Genomic DNA, 17,811 nt, shown 5'->3' with positions numbered 1-17,811 from the left:
TATGTCACCCCATTTGGAGCATAGGAACCCGGGGCCAGGCAAGTTGGTCCTGGCATTTAAGATGAGAGTGACCAACCTCACTCATCCCTGTGTGGCATTATGTGAGCAATAAACCCCAACCATCCCTTGGATATAAACCTTCACAGGCTCAATCCAATTGGAGCTCCGTAATTACCCACTAACCACCAATTTAACTTTCTTCACTGCTTCCACAACTTCTATCCAACTGATTTCTTCCTGTCTTCTCACCTCCCTCCTTCTCCCAGCCATTCCCTAGCCACTTATACTCGCATTACTTCCATCCTCTATGTTCAACAATTCCTTAAAGTGTTCTCTCCATCTGCTCACTTTTTCTCCCTTCTCCACTAGTAATCTACTATTTTTATCTTTCACTCCCTTGCTAACTTCACTTCCACCCTGCCAAACATAAGAGCATAGTACAGAGGTTCATTTCCTATATTTTAACATATCTCACTTCATATCACGGTTCTTCTCAACCTCCAGTTATGATCACCCAAGTAATTCACTAGTAACCCACCATCCACTCAAAATAAAATTCTGCCGGTCAAAAACTACATGAAATGATTCAACTATTTATCTTCTCCAATACCAACACGTACTCTCCTCTCTCTCTTTCAAGCAACAAAATAACTCACAAATAGCAGTTTCAGCCCCTTTTCTGTAGCGATGTCTGACGTCAAATTAAGGGACGCAAGTATTTCCGAGTCTGCATTGAGCGATGCCTCCACCAATGATACAAGTGCCTCCAAAGCAGCTCGGTCCACCATGACAGAGGACACTCGCTCCAGCAGCATCTTAATAGTGTTGTAGTACAAGTTGGTCATCACAGGCTGGCCAAGCTTCTTTAGGATCTGAGTCTGTGATGGAAAGGTGCAATCAGGAGTTATAATGGAATTCAGTCAAGCACTCACCATCACCCCAGCACTAACTCTCACCTATTCCTTTGCACTGTACTCTTAACTCCAGCTCATAAATCTTGAAAGAACTACATCATCACAAAAATTTTATTAAACAGGCTGTAATTTCTTGCATCAGGAAGCCAAACATCAGTCACATATACCACCACAGCAAGTAATGTAGTGTGTTCCTTCAAGCCTGTCAAACACCTCTAGCCCCTCTGAGCTTGGCTGATGGCCAAATGTAGTCAGACTGCAGAGATGATCTGACCAGCACTATAATTATTATGGCTCATTTTTACCTTAAAATTAAGGTTCACAGAGTGCACTGTGACCATGATCTTTAATATTCAAGCTATGAGAGCAGCCCAATTCTGACAAGTGAAAAACACATGGACAATGATAAAGACATCCACGTACTCACCACAGCATCGACGCTGTCCTTGCATGAGACATCTGGACTGACTACTGTCTCCATCAGGGTCAACAACTGGCTGTCTGTGTGAAGATGCTGTGAAAACTTCCTCAGAAATTCCTGCACCTTGAGAGGGTCTGGAAGGAACTTAGTGAGGTGTGTAAGTCGGTAGGATATCTCACGGTCCCTCTCCTCATCCTGTGGTTTCCTGTGTATCTCCACTAGTTCCGCCACACTCTTTCTCACCGCCAGCTGATGTTTTTGTAGTTCAATAAAGGCCTTGGTGGCATTTTCATCGATGGTAGCAAAGAGGTAGAAAAGTTTCTTCATGCGGTCCTCTGGTGACAGCTGATATGGCACCAGGCACGTGTTTAGCAAACGTTCCACTAGTAATCTGAAACAGAGGCATCACAGTGGATATTTCTCTGCTATCAGAGCTACATTAGTGAGACTGGAAATGCCAGCTTTGTCAGATTTGTGGGCAAGATCTTTTGGAAAGTCTACCTACCTACTGCCAGACACTTCAATCCCATAAGGGGTGGCCACAAACAAACTGCCTCTACGTCACCCTGTCTCCTGCCATTTCACTGCCCTTCTCCCAGCTCACACTCCCCTCTCTCATATACCTCTCCACCCCATCCCTCCATCTCATCCTCGGCCTCCCCTTCCTCCTCCTCACTCACATACACTCTCCTCGGTAGTATCTCGCTCTCCAGCCTCTCCATACGGCCAAACCACTTTGGAAAGTTACAGTTGAAAATGTCATAGTTAATTCTGAAGTGTACACATTTAAGCCACAAGCTGGTATAGGGAAAAAAATGCAACTGTAACACAACTATTTTTAGAAACAATTACCCTTAGCGAGGAATGGTGCCTTCCATCATATACCTTCCATCAATAAATACCAGGTTAAAATCCTGACTCAATTTATGCTAAAAACCATTCAATGATATATTCTTTGCACTTGGATGCACACATAACACACACATATAGTCCCTCACCTATCATCCATACTGGTCATGTAGTAACCATGCAGTATCTTGTCCTTAATCCATGTAACAGCATGACGTGTGGCTGCAGGGACATCCTGACTGTTTAGGTGTTTCTTGTAGATCATGGCAAGGCCACACATCGCCTCCTTTCGGATCTTGAACTGTTAAAAGAGAGAGAGAGAGAGAGAGTTGTAGTATCAAGATTATAGATATGGATACTATTGTTGTTATTACCATCATCCTACATCTTCTTCCCCCCACAAGTTGGGTGAAGTCTTGAAAGCAATAGAAAAAAAAAAAAAAAAAAAGTAGACCTAATCAAGAGTACACTCAAAAAAGAGGTCACATGTTTATTCCTTTATACTGACACTATGAATTAAAAACTCACACATTCATGCATTATTTCAATCAGTTATTCTCTTAGTATGTAAGTAGTTAGTGGCCGAGTCCCTTCAGGTGAAAACAAAAAAACAACCAGAACTTGTCCACAGTCATGAGAACTAAGTCAACACTATAGGAACTCAAGTCTTCCAAAACTAACCTTTTTATCTAACGTTCTCTCCTTTACAAAGTTGAGCAGATCTTCGCTGTCTGACACAATACTGAAGTCTTTCTTGGCAGTTGATACAATGGCCATCACAACCTCATACCTGCAGAAAAGAATACTAGCACAGTGCATATAAACAAAACATTCTCATTTAACTCACTGAATCTAGGTGACACTCTCTGACACTGAAGAGTTAATCATGGTACATCAAACCCACCCAATCTAGAAAAATCTATCTTAAATATATTATTCTAATGACAAAAATATACAATATATAAAAGGTAGGCAGGGGAGCCCATCATCCACTCACTCAATGTAGGGATGCTTTATGGTCTCTATACTGAGTGACAAGCCAAATGGTTTCCTGTACCCAGGAAACCATTTACAAAGCTGGGTGGTGACCATACAACCGGGGTTTTTGGCCAGATTAAGTGTTCCCCAGATTCCTCCACCTAAAATCACTTGATCGAGGCAGACGTTTTGGAGAGCCTCGGAGGGCCCAATACCTGCCCAGGGTCCCAGCCAAGTGGGCAGATTCGCATGGCCATGTGGAATGTGAGAGGTGTGAATGAGGAGAGCAAGACGGTGGAAGTGGTGAGTGTTCAAGAATGTGAGATATGCAGTGATGGCACTGTGTGAAACAAAACTGAAAGGGTGTAAAGAGGAGTGGGAGGGTGTGAAATGTGTAAGACTGAGCATAAATGGGCAAGGAAGATGCATGGAAGGAGTTGCATTGTTGATGAATGAGGTGTGGCAGAGTGGAGAGATTACAAATGTGTCAGCTTGAGATTTATGTATGTCAAGTCTGAAAAGGTGAAAGTGGTAGTAATTGTAGCATATGCACCATGTCATGACAAGAGTGAGACAGAGAAAAACCGGTTTGGCAATGAGCTGGATGAAGTATTGGGAGAAATGCCCAGGGGCTAAAAAGCGATCATAATGGGCAATATGAATGGAAGAGTATGCACTGGTCTTGAGAATGACGTAATGGGTTGTAAAAGAGTACCAGAGAAAATGATAATGGGAAGTGACTGAAGGATATGTCAGGAAGAGCTGTGCATTTTTAACTCAAATTTCAAACACAAAGATGCACATACAGTGTATACATGGTACAGAGGGAACAGGGATCGTGTTGAAAGGAGCCTGATTGATTATGTGCTCATAGAGGGGTCGATGCTGGGAACAGCTGCTGATACAAGGGCCGTGAGAGGACGATGTGGAGGTCTTTCAGATCATATGATTGTGATATGCAAGATCAAGAAGAGAGGAGTGAGGTGGACCACGAGAGAGAGGAGCAGTCAGGGAGAAGGACTGAAAGTTGAGAAGCTGAGGATCAAAGAAATGGCAGATGAATATAGGACAAAAGTAGGGGAGGAGCTGCAATCAGTAAACTGGAATTAAATGGATCTGGACAGCCTGTGGAATGGATATAGGGATTGTTTAGTTAAGAATGCTAAGGCAGTGTGTGGTGTGGCAAGAGTAACAACAAAGAAGAATGGTAGGGCATGGTGGGATGATTAGGTTAAGAGAGCAGTGGAGGAAAAGGGGATGAAGTGGCTTGAGTGGTTACAGAAAAGGGGTTCAGTTGAAGTAAAACTTTATACTGTATACTGAGAACAAGAGGCACATAAAGAGACTAGCAAAGAGGAAAAAGTGGGAGGTAAATAATGATCTATGAAGAAAAATGAATGCAAATTACTCTGAAAATAGGAAGTTATTCTGGAAAGAGGTGTGGAAATGTAGAGGTGACAGTGGAAAGAAATGTGAAAGTATGAATGATGTAGGTGGTGGATTATTAACCCATGGGGATGAAGTAAGGACCAGATGGAAAGAATATTTTGAATGCCTGATGAATGGGGATGGAGACCACTGTAAACATGATTTGTTCTGTGGGTGTGCAGAGAATAAGTGCAGCGCCAGGCAACAAGACCCTCGTAGAACGCTGTGAAGCAGCTGAAAAATGGGAAAGCAGCTGGGACTGATGAGATGTATGCACAGATGATTAAGTGTAGTGGAGAAAGTGGAATGAAGTGCTTGTTGGAGATATGTAAGAAGGCATGGATGAGTGAGACTGTGCCGGCAGAGTGGAAAAAGACAGTGACTGTACCCCTGTACAAAAATAATGATAAGCGAAGTGAGTCAAAAAAATATTGTTGCTTAAGTTTACTGAGTCTTGTACAGAAAGTAAGGGAGATATCAGAAGTCCTAGTGAGTAATGAACAGGGTGGCTTTAGGAGTGACAGACAATGTGTGGATCAAACATCTGCAGTTAGACAGATAGTGGAAAAGGCTTGTGAGAAGGACTGTTAGGTGTTTACGGCATTTATGGGTCTGGAAAAAGCATACAACAAAGTAGACAGAGAAGGATTGTGGAAGGTTCTGCACATGTATGACATAGATGGTAAGTTGCTAGGTGCCGTCATGAGTTTTTATAATGGTTGTGAGATGTGTAAGGGTAAATGATGGAGCCAGGATTTCATGGTTTTGAATGATGAGAATGGAAGTGTGGCTCACTGAATTCAGCAAACTTAGGCTGTCTGGACGTTGCTACTCCTCACCCTGCCCTAGAGTGGGAAAGGAGGTCTGGATGATGACGATGATGATGATGATAAATAGATGTCCAACTCCCTCTTTTTCTCCCCCAAAGTGGATGGTGGACAGCAGAAAGGCAACTTCAGCCTGCAGACAATCAGACTCATCCAGATAAGCTTGCATGCATAGGCCTTTTTCACCTAATGGCGGCTCTCCATGCTGCTCGATCTCTGGCAGCTTCCCTGATCAGTCCCTTAACCCTAAGGTCACCCTTAATGACCTCGTCCCAGGTCTTTTTGGTCTACCCCTTGCAGCCCCACCCCTAATATTAACATTCTCATTTCCTGCACCCAATTATCATTCCCCATCCTCTCCACATGCCCAAACCACCTCAATCTACCTCTCCTCATAACAAAACAAATACACTCCAGTCCCACCCAACCACTCAACTCTTCCATTGTAAACCTAGCCCCTCCAGGCCTTGCACTCAGGGACACACTGCACATCCACCTAATCATTGTCATTTCTGTACGTTTGAGCCTGTGAATATCCTCTTCCTTTACTGCCCAAGTCTCACTACCATACAGCATTACACTCCTAACACATGCTACATACAAAGATCCCTTAGTACATGGGGAGAGCCCTCTCAACGTCAGGAGAGGCAACAGTTCCCTGACCTTCTTCCTACAAGCCAACTTCCAGGTCAACAAATATCTGCTGCAGCTGAAGAAGAATAATATACATTATCAACAATCATTCAAATCCCCTCACCTGACACTCTCCTCCGAGTCGTGTTGCCGCATCTTGAGTGTTTCAGTGATGTCCTTACGCAGTAGTGGGTGGTTCAGGAGAAAGTGCATAGAGTACTGCACACATTTGGTGCGAATTTTGATACTGATGTCATTAAACCTGCAAAATGGAATGTGCATTCATGTACCAGTACTACTGATTTTGCATTCATTCATCATCTAATCCCCATGAGGACCGCAGGAGCCTGGGGCTTGGCAAGTTCTTCCTGACATTAAATAGATGAGAGTGACCAGCCTCACTCAACCCTGAGTGACATTACATGAGCAATAAACCCCAACCACCTCTCGGATTTACTAATGATTTTAAAAGTGACCAAAACTTCCCAAACATAAGGTATGAGGTAAGAAAAATAACTTATATCTTTCATTAATCAATTCAGGCAAAGGATATCTTACTATAATTTATTTTTTCCCACCAGATACCTTCTTTCAGCATTAAATAGGCCCTGGTGGAGAAGTAATTAAAAGGGCTGTAAGTAAACCCCTAGGTCAAAAATTCTACAATAAGTTGCATAAACTCATCAGGGGTAGCAAAAATAAAATAAAAATGACATGCTCAGGCATGATGTTGAGCTACTGGTCAAGTATAAAAATGGAAAGTATAATTAGTAGCCCACCTGCCAAGAAAAGCTGTCCATAGTTGTTTGTGGTTGAGTGCCAGAGTGGAATCCTTCTCAGAAAACATACGAGCCAACAGCGACACAGAGCCATAACGCTCCTCTTCATCTGCACTCTTCAACTTGAATTCCAACTGTCATAACACATACATGTACAGGTATATTAATTTCTGTATGGTACATAATACTGTAACAGTAAAAGTTAATCCTGTACTACCCTAGCTAGAAAATGAATTTATGTTGGGATATTACACAAATACCTGGCTACACTGGATATTATCCCTAGTTACCTACTGTCCATTTAGATAAGGTTTTCACCACTTTTAAAAAATAAAGAAGCCACTTACACAGAAAATATGCATACCAGACACACACAAACACACACACACACAAGCGTAACTCATTTCCCGTATATCATGACTAGGTAAATACACAAGAGACTTGAAAGACTTTTTGAGGGAAAATGAGGACAGCAATACAAGGCAGGATGTCTGGATTGAGGGAAGTAACAAGTGGTAGGTGGAGGCATTCATCATACACCCACTTAGTGTAGCGGTACTCTGTTTTTCGAGTAGCTCTACACTGTGTGGCAAGTGAAATGATTGCCTGTAAACCTGGAAATCATTTACAACATTGGGTGGTAACTTTACAACTAGCCAGCATGTGTTCCCTACATGACAACAAGTGGGGTGGTTGAGGGTTAGTGTCCCTAACCAGAAAATAACTAAATAAAAATAAGAACAAGAAGCCTCAGATCAGGACTGACTAACAGGTCACAACCAAAGACCAAACAAAGGACACGGTACAGATTGCGACATGGAATGTAAGGGGTGCAAATGATGAGGTGAGATTGTCCAGGTGCTTGAGGGTGCAAAAGTGGATGTATGTGGATTAACTGAAACTAAATGGAGGGGTGAGGGTGTAAGAGACTGGGAGTATGAGTGGGGTATATGCATGGGAGTGGATGAGAATGAGGGGGCAAAAGAAGGAGTGTGTACTGTTGTGTGCACAAGATGGAAGGAGAATATAAGAGAGTATAAATCAGTTAGCTCGAGAACTGTGTGGGTAAGATTGAAAGTTGGACTATAAACGTGGGCAATTGTGGGTGTATCCACCAATGCAAGATCATGCATGCAGAGCAAATGAGAAGTTCAGGACAAATGTGGAAGCGTGCATGAAAAAGTTTGAAAGGAATGAGAGTGTTTTTTATTGGAGATATGAATGGAAAACTAGGGAATGTGAAAGTGGATGGAGTAGTTGCTGAATGGCGTGTGCCTGCAGAAGTGGATAAGAATGGCAGTGCTCAAATGGACATTTCTGTAGGAGGGGGTTGGTGACAGCCAATACCCTCTTCAGACACAAAATGATCCACATGTATACGTGCCAAGCGATGAGAAGGGTGGGTGGTGAAGTGAGTCAATGGAAGGCAATGATTGATTAAATGTGTGTGGATGATAGAACGAGGTGTGTAATGGATGCAAGAGCATATAGAGGTTGGGGGAGTGGACTTTCTGACCATCACTTGGTGGTGGTGAAAGTCAAGGTTGAAATGACATGGAGGAACAGAAGGGAAGGACAGGAGGAAGTGGTTCTTACAGGGAGGGTGGAAAGGTTACAAGAGGATGGAAAAAAGGCAGAATATAAGACAGAAGTGGATCAGTGATTGGGTAAATATGATCTGGAGCAGATGGGGGACGTGGAAGATGTCTGAAAGATATTCACAGAAGAAATCTGTGCAGCATGGGCGGTGGTACAGTACCCTCGCGTCCAACACGGTAATACCGTCATGCATGGGTCCTGTGTTGGACCAAGAACGTGTTGGACAAACAACAGAGCTTATGGGGAAAAATGAATTATGTCAGCAACCCTAGGAAAAGTCACCCTATATACCTACCATATACCCTATTAACAACACATTACATGAATGAAATATTTATATACTATCTAAAAACAAGTACAAATGGTCACTTACCTGGGGTAACACAGCCAGCAAGACTGATGGACAAATGTGGTTTAATTCATAGATGAGATCATACACTTTCTGTGAGATGGTCAGTGTCTTCTCCTCACGACCCAAGATCAGCACGTGATTGAAGAACTGAAAAGAGGGACATGATAAGGGGAAGAATATGTCCACATTATTCTGTGATGTAGTACTGACTCATTTAGCAGTGTAATAACACTAGAACATCATTGTATATTACAACCCTGTACCACATGAAGGATACAGGCTACTTACTACACCTAAACGATACCATTCACCTGAGGATTAAGTACATTTTTGGGTAAACTATCAGGAAAATGCTTTGTGAAAACAGGAGGAATAAACAACTCACTGCCTGAATATATGGTTCGAGGGTGTCTGAGCACTTGACCACCAGTTCCTTGGCCAGGTGGTAGGCATTCTTGCGCTGGGACTTAGCTGGCTCCAGGACATTGGACAGGATGATGTCAAGGAGGTCATTTGACACCACATCACTCTCGTTGATCAACGGACACAGCACATCCAGCATAAATGACTTCACCTTACCACTGTGCTCATCACTGAAAAATTATTAAATAGATATACCTGTACCCATCCATCCATCCATCATCCAATCCTACGTTGCCCCATGAGAAGCATAGGAGCCTGGGGCTAGGCAGTTGGTCCTGACATTTAAGATGACAGTGACCAGCCTCACTCATCGCAGAGTGGCATTACATGAGCAATAAACCCCAACCACCCCTTGGATATAAACCTTCACTGGCTCAATCCAATTGGAGTGCAATAATCACTGGGCGCCAAAATTTGGTTATAAGGTTACCACCCAGCGTAGTAAATGGTTTCCTGGTGTACAAGAAACCATTTGACTTGTCACTCAGTGTAGAGTCACCCACAGGCAGAAAGAAGAGGAAAGAATGAGGGAAAGAAAGACAGAAGAGGGAGTTAAAGTCATCTGTAGGCAGAAGGACGAGGAAAGAATGAAGGAAAGAAACACAGAAGAGAATGAAAGGAAAGAAGGATGGAGGAGAGGAAAGGACAGACACCCGAGAACAGCACTACATTAAGTGGATGGTGAGCACCCCCACCTACCACAAATAGATATATATAAACAAATATATAAAAATATAATGTTACATATCTGATAAACAGATTTTCATCCATATCTTTGTTTCCCACTAATTAATCCACTGAAGTATAAATTCATCATCATCATCACCATGCAATCCTTTGGCGCCCCATGAGCAGCATAAGAGCCCAGGGCTAGGGAAGTTGGTCCTGACATTTAAGATGAGAGTGACCAGCCTCACTCATCCTTGAGTGGCATTACGTGAGCAATAAAGCCCAACCTCCCTTGGACATAACCCTGCACAGGCTCAATCCGATTGGAGTGATATATAAAACATAAAATTCTGCAATCCTTTCAACTGTCAATGAATTACTGTGCATATTTCTCACTAAAACAGCAAGACCACAATAATAAAACAGATTCTTCAAGACTCACTTAACAATGTTGAACATTAGTTTGAACAGCTTGCAAAATATTTCCTGGCAGTCCTCCAGCTCAAAGCACATGTTGAAGGACTTGACATACGCAAGGTTCTCCAGGAGGTAGAAGTAACGCTTGAAAGCTGGATCCTTGGGGTCCTTCAGCCCTCCCAGCTGCTTGATGAGGAACATGAAGATTGTCTGTCAAGAAAGAGGCAAATAAATGTCTATACACAAGAGTAAAGTGATGGCTGTTGAGAGAAATGATTCCCAGTGTGATGTTACGGTGAATGGGGAGATTTGATAAGGTAAGAGAGTTTAAGTACCTGGGTGCAATGCTAGACAATTAGATAAATGCACAAAATATGCAGAAAGTAGAATGTCACATCTATCTATCTATCTATAGCCCGACGCCCTAATCCCACAAAGGGTGGCCGCAGACAAAACGCCTCCAAGTCACTCTGTAACCCACCATTTGACTCCCCTCCCCGCAACTCACCCCCCCCTCCCTCATATACCTCTCAACTCCATCCCTCCACCTCATCCTCGGTCTACCTCTCCCTCTCCCTCCCTCCACCTCACCTACATACACCCTCTTAGTCAGTCTTTCATTTTCCATCCTCTCCACATGTCCAAACCACCTCAGTGTATTTCTCCTAATCTTTTCAACCACATCCACATCTACCCCACAACGTTCCTTCACTTCTTCATTCGTCACAGGGAAGGAATATTAAGTACTGTACTATATATTAACGTAATGACTGCATTAGGTCTCTCCTATGGGTGAATAAAATGACCTCTTAGTAGCAACAATTAAAGAAAACCAATGTACTAAAATGATTAACCATATTGAAAACGTAACTGAGAATTGGCTGGTACACCAAACCCTCTTTTTTCGACCGGTCGTTATTCGACAATTCGTTGTTTTGACATTTATAAATCTATACTCTTTTTCGTTGTTTGACACGGTTATCCCCGCCATTTTGACAATTCAAACCGAGTGCTGCCAGACAGACCAGCTGAGCTGCCTGTCTCCTGCGCTCTGCCACGTTGATCAGTTGCCTCTTCATCAGTCTGAAGTTCTTTTTGGCCTTGTAGAATACTACAGCACCACCATGTCTCCACCCAAGACCCTTACTATTACCCCTGTCAAGCACAGTCATGTACTCACCAACCTGAGTGTTTTGCCATTGTATGTTTGGGTGATGATCAGGGTTGCCAGATCTGAACTCGGCCACATTACCAAACTCCTCCATTTACATTACCAAATTCTTAAAGCATGTATTTATTCTATACTAATTATATATACAAATGGAGATAGTCACTCTCCTTATAATTTGCAGTATGCTGATTACTTTTGCACTATGTAGGTTAGCAGATTAATCAAAGAGGGCAGATAATCCACCGTCTCCATCCTCTGTTTCTTCATACATGTGAAAAATCCATGTGGTAATGGATCATGCTGGTTCATTATATACCAAAAGAATTTTTCATTACCAAACTGGCCCACATTTGGTAATGAAAAATACCAAATGACAAACCTGGTGACGACTGCGCCAATGATTAACGAACGCTCTTAATGAATGATACTCTTTTGGTACCAGTTTTACAGAATGCACATCTCAGTTTGTACTAGAGTAGGTAGGTTATAATCATTGGGGGGTCCTGGGGACAAAGCCCCCCAGTTAGGGTTCAGCAATTCCAGTTACATTTCCACTGCTATTTATGGTTTTAAATTGAATACATTTGAGTTTGTTTGGTGTGGTGACGTCATGTCCAGTCAGCGGGCTAGGTAATAAACATGCTATTGAAGGTGTTCAGGCAGCTTTCTTTAATATCGTTAAGCAGACATATTTCGTTTGTTCTCCAATATCTTTTTTATCAAAAATCAAATGTCAATTATCTGAGTTGTATGTAGTACTAAAACAATTTTCCTTGAGAATGTAGGTTTGTAAGAAAACACCTCAAATCCCGTGTCACTTTTGCTCTTATATACTAGTTTTTTTTTTCCTCGATCTTATGGGAAAAATCAGTTCACTATTTGACCAATTCATTATTCAACCACTTTTTATGGAACACATCCCTGTCGAATAGTGGGGGCTAAGTGTATTTTACAGCTCATTATGCATACTACATCCTATTCTGAAATGGTGCAAGATAGGCACATCAAAACAACTCCAAATGCAAAGAAACTGTAAAACAGAAAGGATGACCACACTAAAACGTAAACTATACACCAAACTAGCATCCTTCATCAACCTACCTTGACTTGTGTAGGGTCCTTGTATGGGGCCTCAGGTGCATACACTCTCAAGACGTCAGCAATGCAGCAAGCAATAAGCAACTGCACATCACGGCTTGGGTAGGACAAGAAGAAGTCATCTGCTATGTGCATGGCCAGTGGCACATACTCCTGCAATGTGGGGCAAGAGGCAAGGAAAAGAGTTACAAGGCAATGACTAGTAAAGCACAATATGTTATCTATGTTATCTTTTAGGACATTATTTTTTTGTTAAGACTGCAGTATACAACAGGAAAATTGCCCAAGAAAACTCTAATACTACCAACAAGGCTATTTCTGCCATTCAAACTAACATTATCAACAACTTAGCATATTTCTGGGAAAAAAAAAAAAGAGGAGGAAGCTGAGGAGGAGGGTCAGACAGCAACTAGACAGACAATATTAACAGCCTGCCTTTATTACTCCATTGGATTATAGTGGAACTCAAGGCTAGGCTACCAAGACCAGACATTTTAAGTTACAGGAGACCATCATTTGTCCATGGAAGAGCTTACAAGATAGAAAAACCTTCAGCTACCATGTAGATTAGAACCGCGACACTTTAAAGCAGTATACCCTGACCTAAACCTACCACCATACTGATGAACTAAAGGCATTATGTGATGAATACCAGCACCAACACATGGCCTGGTTCAACCCAACTAACCTGATATGCCCCGTCATCCTGCCCCATGGACTGTAGTGTGTGTGCCAGTGTCTTAAGGCGACGGATAAGCTCATCTGGCCCAACATCCTCGGTGACCTCACGGCAACCCGGAGGATAAAGGATTGTTAGGTGGTCCCCGCGGCCCATCCTCACTCTGTATGCAACATGATATTAGTGAATTAGCATTAAATACTGTACCTAGATTTCTAAACTACCCGTAGTTATGCCTGGAAAAAAAAAAAAAAATAGTATATACTAGTTTTCTCTAATTACTATTAGAGCAACCTTTCAATTTTTTTACATACTAAGAGGGACACCTTCACATGGTAGCACTTCTAAAACCTGGAAGGGAAGTTGCCCAGTTAAACAAATGTCCCCTAACTTCCCTATCCCCCATGAGGAGGATGGTGGGGTACAGGAAATGGGCAACTTTAGCCTGCACACCGGTTCGTCTTCAGATGAGCCTGAGGCCTTAACAATAACAAGAACTTCCCCTTCAATTCTGTGATGCATGTATAAGTATATTCTGGGTAATTAATGGGAAGACCACTATTCCTACGGGTTTGGTTACAACAACAGATTTGGTCTAGGGGGATTTTTTTTTTGTTTTTAACCAGGAAAAAGTAGTACAGAATCTAACAAAACTTATCCAAAAATACTATTACAGCAATAACCTAGCCTACTTCACAAGGGCAGTGTTGTTCCATATACAGTAAATACCAATTACTCTTGCTATTTTTGGTAATCAAGGCGAAACAGCACTGCCTTATCTTGCAGTTTTCTTCAGTTTTTTCTTTACCAAAGTCCTATATGGCAATCTTTGAATACAATTCCCCACGACACTGATGATGCCACCTTATCTGCACCAATGACAGATGGAGGCCATCTTTCAATGTTGTTTTTGGCACGAAATCGCTCTTACTAGTAGCTACTGATTTATCCAAACCTAAACTTAATTTTCATAGCCCAACCTAATCTATTCTAACTTGATGTTATCTAACCTAAATAATATTATCCTTTCAACACCACAACAGGTGTTAAAGCTGACCAAAACTAACACAAAACTATAATTCACAGCCAAATTCAGGAAATCTTCCAACTTGTGCAGTCTGATTACTATATCCAACTTAATTACTGTAGCTAATACCAAGACCTAAGAGCATTCACAATTGCAGAATACATTACAAATGTTAATAAAAGACCGAGAAGTAACCCAAAACTGAAATTTCACATAGGCAATTTCAGACAATCATCCAACTTGAGCAGCTTTAATAGATCCCCCTAATTACTTGAACACAAAAATCCATGAGTATTAAAAATAATTGCATGATGCTACAACTGTTGATAAAAAGCAACACAAAACTCCAAATCACACAACCAAGTCGTTATTCCTCCACCTCAGTCATTCATTCATTGAAAAACTTGACCAACCCAGATAATCAATGGCGTAGGCACATCACAAGTGAATTAGGTCAAACTACGTCTGGTTAAGGTGATTTTTATTAGCCTGTCATCAAGTGGGTGGCAACAGAAAACAAGTGCTTGGAATATTACAAAAAATCTTCGCTAATAGGGTCCAGTGACTGTCCCAAAATGAGCCTTACAGTGCGTTTCTTCCGGGGTCATTCTCACGTAAAATATGGCCAACATAGCCCTTAACCGTCCCCACATTTTGCTCAGTTTAATTATCATTCATTCCTCCTTCGTCATTGGTGCCGTGAGGAGCTGGGGAGAAGTGAAAATGCCGAAGAAAGTTACGGGGAGCGAAAAAAAAAAAAGGTGGGGCACGTTATCTCCGCGTCCTCCATATTTCCCCATACACTTCCCTAACCTGATCTCCCTCTAAAAAGCCAACAGGCTGAAAGAAATGAATAAATGGTGTCTGACTGAATATTTAGAGGAGGAAAGAGGTATGTCATAGGTGTCCCTGGCTGTGATAGTAAGTTTCTGCAAGAGATGGCTCTGATCACAAATGTCACAAGTTTTAAGTTCCTCCCGGCCCACTCACCTGATTTAAGCCTATTTCCACGCGTTAAACTGTTGTATTGTGACCAGAGTTTGTATAGTTGGAGGTTCACATATCAAAATTGTGTTCCGTCGTCTAAAAAACGCATGAAATAATAGTAGCAAAGGTAATATGGCGGGAAAACGTGCAGCAACACCGCTCCTTTCTTCATTACTTCCCTCGGGAGGCAAGAGATGGCGCTAGTGGCGCGGCGCCCTTTTCACCCGAACTTATTTTAAATATTTCCTTATTAGCAAGTGTTTTGTTTTTTTCTTAATGATATTATGGCAAAACTCTTTTCTAGGCAGAAATAATGGTGCATCATATCAAATTATTGAGTAGTTCACTTGCTGATCGGAAAACAATCTGAGCGCGTTATTTAAAACTCGCGAAATGGAAAATGTAAACAGAAATTTAGATTTCTTGGTGGCCAACAGATGGCGAGCTCACCACCCCGCCAAAATTTGAAATCCGATGAGTGCTAACCTTACTGGACTATCATTGAAATGCATATAAAAACCATTTTGGTGGCTGAAATGTGACGAAAGGAAAAACAAACGTACTAGATTTACACTGATCTATATCAAACCCAATAAATCAGGAGTTTTTGCATTACCATACCGTATGTCTTCAATATATATGAATTCGTGAGCATGTGTTGGATCAATGCACAGATATACCTGATTCCAGTTCGGTAATACTTTTACGTATTTTGTATAAATGTTAAACTGGGGGCGTATACAGCACTTTATTGTGTGGCTAAAATTATATTATGTGCGTTATCAATGCGAGCCACTTCCTTTTGATAAATAGCAGGCGTTGGTTACCAACCTACTGTATATGCACTTTACTGTGTAGATCATTAATTATAAAGAATTTCATTACATCATGTACTGTAATTAAATATTTAATGAATTATACAGAGTTATATAGAGATAGACAGATAGATAGATAATGACTGACAGGTAAATACGCAGATGTCGCGGCTACATAGACAGGCAGGTATGACAGGTACAAAGATCGACAGGTGCACAAATGAACAGGCTCATAGATGGATAGTAGATAAATGGTGCTAGATAAAGAGATAGCTAGACAGATAGACATACAAGACAGATCGGCAGATAGACATAGACAAACATACGGACAGGCAGACAGACAGATAGACATAGCTAAGCAGATACATAGGTAAATAGACTGAAATACCTTATGTAGATATCCGATGGATAGTAGATAAATGGTGCTATATAAGGAGACAGCTAGACAGATAGACATACAAGACAGGTCGGCAGATAGACATAACAAACATACGGACCGGCAGACAGACAGCTAGACATAGATAGCTAAGCAGATACATAGGTAAACAGATTGAAATACCTTATGTAGATATCAGATGGATAGCAGATAAATGGTGCTATATAAGGAGATAGCTAGACAGATAGACATACAAGACAGGTCGGTAGATAGACATAGACACAAACATACGGACAGGCAGACAGACAGATAGCCAAGCAGATACATAGGTAAATAGACAGAAATACCTTATGTAGATATCACTGTGTAATTCAGTATTTTATTACTGATGTACAGCAATCCTATGTGTAGTCCGATTTGTACACTGCTTCACTACGTAGTCCCAAGTGCACCTCACTGTGTGCACCAATGTTTATCTGTTAGTCATAAAAAAAAAAAAAAAAGCTCCCCCTTACCCTTCGAGGAAAGAAGCCAGTATTCTCGCAGGCCGAAAAAAAACTCCCTAACACCTCTTCCATAGCGATTTATTTTGCTCATTACACCTTACTATCAGTGGCTTAGCTAGGGTTGCAGCATTATACCCTTTTAAAACAAGACGACCCCAACTTGCTCCCCCCCCCCTCCACCATCCATCGGCATCTACTCGTACCCTCTCCAATACACCACTGCCGGTGATACTGTTCATCTTTAACGTAGACCTCTTGTAGTGAAAGGGTTAATTAAGGTTATATTTAACTGTTATGATGGATGTTTTTAGACGACTTCTCGTTCTAAAGACACCAGCAACTGAGCAGGGCCCTCTTTCTAGACCGGAAATAGAACACTTACAAAGGAACAGGGCATAAAAACTCGGCAAGACACCTTAACACATATATTGCCTTAGTCCGACTTCCTTACAATATACATACAATGGTACACTGAATGTGGATGGCGTATAGTGACAGGTCAGTTAATACTGGCACAATTATCACATGGGCACTGTGTTTAAACCTGAGTTACTACACAAGAGAATATCACATAGATTTGGTGACACTGTTCATACACTCGGTCTCTTTGGATTCTGCGTGGTATACTGGTCTCTTGGCCACACACTAGTATATTACCCTGGTTCCAGGGCGCTTAGTGCATTAACACAGCTCTCTGGATAAACTGGGGTAGACACTTTATGGGTGGTGTTTCTGTCTCACTGTTTCTATACCACATACAGTCACTGTCACTATTAAGTCTCTAGCACGACACTGGGGTCTTGAGGCGTCGTCACTGGGCTGGTGAGGTCTGGGCTCAACTGAGGTGGCGCCCGGGGGTTGGA

The 17,811-nt window shown here is 41.8% G+C and overlaps 1 protein-coding gene across 1 annotated transcript in view; it reads right to left on the bottom strand.

Moving 5' to 3' along the window:
* Positions 1 to 15,369, bottom strand: part of pds5 (cohesin associated factor B pds5) — a 28,781-nt gene extending 13,412 nt beyond the window's left edge. Inside the window, exons 1-12 of the mRNA XM_080271245.1 lie at positions 15,255 to 15,369; positions 13,247 to 13,400; positions 12,562 to 12,711; positions 10,315 to 10,499; positions 9,166 to 9,373; positions 8,802 to 8,927; positions 6,830 to 6,963; positions 6,175 to 6,312; positions 2,866 to 2,974; positions 2,334 to 2,485; positions 1,342 to 1,726; positions 657 to 878 (exon numbers count right to left, since the gene is read on the bottom strand). Of these exons, the coding sequence (XP_080127371.1) occupies positions 657 to 878; positions 1,342 to 1,726; positions 2,334 to 2,485; positions 2,866 to 2,974; positions 6,175 to 6,312; positions 6,830 to 6,963; positions 8,802 to 8,927; positions 9,166 to 9,373; positions 10,315 to 10,499; positions 12,562 to 12,711; positions 13,247 to 13,393 (1,956 nt within the window). The 5' untranslated portion in view covers positions 13,394 to 13,400; positions 15,255 to 15,369. The remainder of the gene's footprint in view (positions 1 to 656; positions 879 to 1,341; positions 1,727 to 2,333; positions 2,486 to 2,865; positions 2,975 to 6,174; positions 6,313 to 6,829; positions 6,964 to 8,801; positions 8,928 to 9,165; positions 9,374 to 10,314; positions 10,500 to 12,561; positions 12,712 to 13,246; positions 13,401 to 15,254) is intronic.
* Positions 15,370 to 17,811: the final 2,442 nt, after the last annotated feature.

Source organism: Coenobita brevimanus, chromosome 45, assembly GCF_032717465.1.
Source record: "Coenobita brevimanus isolate Jiangsu-jjx chromosome 45, ASM3271746v2, whole genome shotgun sequence".
Lineage (NCBI taxonomy): Eukaryota > Metazoa > Arthropoda > Malacostraca > Decapoda > Coenobitidae > Coenobita > Coenobita brevimanus.
Note: the sequence above shows the minus strand (reverse complement) of the source record. Positions and strands in the feature narration are given on the sequence as shown.